This window comes from Danio rerio, chromosome 19, assembly GCF_052040795.2.
Source record: "Danio rerio strain M-AB ecotype USA chromosome 19, GRCz13ab, whole genome shotgun sequence".
Taxonomy (NCBI): domain Eukaryota; kingdom Metazoa; phylum Chordata; class Actinopteri; order Cypriniformes; family Danionidae; genus Danio; species Danio rerio.
This window is the reverse complement of record NC_141039.2, coordinates 325,001-327,500: the sequence shown is the minus strand read 5'-3', so window position 1 is coordinate 327,500 and position 2,500 is coordinate 325,001. Positions and strand designations below refer to the sequence as shown.

The window sequence follows — 2,500 nt, the reverse complement described above, 5'->3', positions numbered from 1 at the left end:
GCAACAGTGCTTTGCTCTGTAGACAATTGAGAAACAAATTCTTATGGGGGCTTAAACTATTGCCCACATATAATACTACAACAATAATCCTACTGTGCTCACGGCGGCTCTGCTGGGTTTGGTCCTCTTGGTTCTCCGCGGTCTGGATTTGGTGATGTGCTGTAGAGTGGGCGTGTCTCCAGTGGGCACATCACTGAATCTCATAGGCTGAATCTGAGGTAGCTCCGCCTCCACTGGGAGTGGGGTCTCTGGTGGCGGAAGGGGTGGAGTCGGGGAAAGAGGCGGAGGCAGAGGCAAATCATCCACAAAGATGGACACGCCCTCTAACGCCTTACACAGATCAAAGTCCAGCTCTGACACACACACAATTAACACACACACACACACACACACACACACACACACACACACACACAGACACAGACACAAACACACACACATACATACACACAAACACACAAACACACACACACACAATTAACCATCAGAATACGTCCACCAATCATCAAGCCTGATCTGTTCATGACACCCACCGAAGGCAGAAGACATGGGTCTGAACATGCGGCTGTGGATGCTCTTCCTCTTGGCTTTATGAGTCCGCTGGACACACAAACACACACACACACATACAGAAGAGAGTGTGATAATGCACTGCACATATAAGAGTTCGTAGTTCTGTTTGTGTGTGTGTGTGTGTGTGTGTGTGTGTGTGTTTGTGTGTGTGTGCCTGTGTGTATGTGTACCTGTGGTTCTGTTTCAGGTTGGATCATGTTGTCTGTCTGTATTTCTCTCTCGTCTGTCACTTCTGGCTCTTGCGAGTTGTGATGGAGCAGCGGCGGCTGACCTCTCCTGTTCAGGTGAGCCGCCTGACACACACACATATATATATAATATATGAAAACAGTACATACACACACACACACACACACACACACACACACACACACACACACATACACACACACACACACACACACACACATTTATTCATTTAGCAGACACGCACACGCACACACACACACACCTCTGCTATGACAGTGCGCAGTGTGTGTTAATCTCACCAGAGTTTGCTGTGAGCGGGTCAGAGACTGCAGGATCTCATCAGTGATGTAATCCGAGAGACTCGTCGCCATGCTGAGCTTCACCTCACTGACACACACACACACACACACACACAATTACAACTATCAAACACACACTAGTGAAACAAAATAATAGAATCAAGATCACACATACACACACACACACTGTGACGCCTGCTGCGCTGTCATTTGTCTGCCGTGTCTGTCTGTGTGTCTGTTTTGCTCCCTCTACAGATGCGCTGTAACATTGCGGGGCATAATCAGGTGGATGGGGAACACCTGAGTCTAAGTGAGCGCTCTTTTATCAGCGTCCTGCCACTGTTTGAGAGTCTGATTCTTCCGGCTAAGGGTTGGGACGGAGACCAGCGGCGTGCGAGTTGGCGGGGCGTTCTTGCCTAATGTTTGATCACAGTGGGCTTAAATAAAACTTTTGTAACGTGATTTTTGGCTTCCCCCTCTTATTTTTTACTTGTTTCGCCCCGAGGGCGTAACACACACACACGCACACAGTATGCAAAACTGTTATGTTGCATAGATATTTACATTTATACCTTGTGTCACCACAGTGGAATGAACTGTTAACTACTCCAGCATATGTTTTCCACAGCAGATGCCCTTCCAGCTGCAACCCAGTACTGGGAAACACCCATTCACACACACACTCATACACTACAGCCAGTGTAGTTGATCAGTTCCCCTATAGCGCATGTGTTTGGACTGTGGGGGAAACCAGAGCACCCGGAGGAAACCCACACCAACACACAGAGAAGAACATGGAGAACATGCAAACTTCAATTTGTGTGTGTGTGTGTGTGTGTGTGTGTTCACCTGGTCTTGTTAAGGATGTCGACGGCCGACTGCTCCAGCAGGGTGTTGGTGATGAAGGTTTTGGACACACTCGTTCTGCCCTCGCTGCTGCGTAGGAGATCAGCGCGCAAACACTTCTGCTGCATCACACCCGGACACACACTCTGAGCTGAGTCCAGCATAGACACCAGCAGAGCCTGAGCACACACGCACGCACATACACACACACACACACACACATACACACAAAGAGGTGTTAGAGTGTGCTCAGTGTGTGTTCATCGTGTTTGTGTCTAAATGTGTTCAGTTAGTCTGTGTGTTCGGTTAGATATACATGTGTGTGTTAAGAGTGTGTGTGTTCAGAGAGAGAGAGAGAGTGTGTGTTCAGTTAAATGTGTGTATATTTGTGTGTGTGTGTGTGTGTGTGTGTACCTGCAGCTGCTGGTCTATGAGTGTGCTGATCTCTCCTGCTACTGAACACAGTTTCTCCTGCACCTGCTGAATGCAGACACCTGCAGAGCCGTCACTGACGCCCGCCGCGTACAGACTGCGCAACAACTACACACACGCACACACACAAACACACACACACACACACACACACACACACA

At 48.6% G+C, this 2,500-nt stretch overlaps 1 protein-coding gene across 4 annotated transcripts in view; it reads right to left on the bottom strand.

The window, feature by feature from the left end:
* carmil1 (capping protein regulator and myosin 1 linker 1) overlaps window positions 1–2,500 on the bottom strand; it is a 22,864-nt gene that overhangs the window by 6,042 nt on the left and 14,322 nt on the right. For 2 of the 4 annotated variants that reach the window (XM_087295139.1, XM_087295141.1), the window contains exons 26-31: window positions 2,322–2,447; window positions 1,911–2,086; window positions 1,062–1,149; window positions 744–866; window positions 534–600; window positions 94–353 (exon numbers count right to left, since the gene is read on the bottom strand). In XM_087295139.1, coding sequence (XP_087151265.1) covers window positions 94–353; window positions 534–600; window positions 744–866; window positions 1,062–1,149; window positions 1,911–2,086; window positions 2,322–2,447 — 840 coding nt within the window. The remainder of the gene's footprint in view (window positions 1–93; window positions 354–533; window positions 601–743; window positions 867–1,061; window positions 1,150–1,910; window positions 2,087–2,321; window positions 2,448–2,500) is intronic. The other 2 variants (XM_087295140.1, XM_087295142.1) reach the window with 1 other exon arrangement.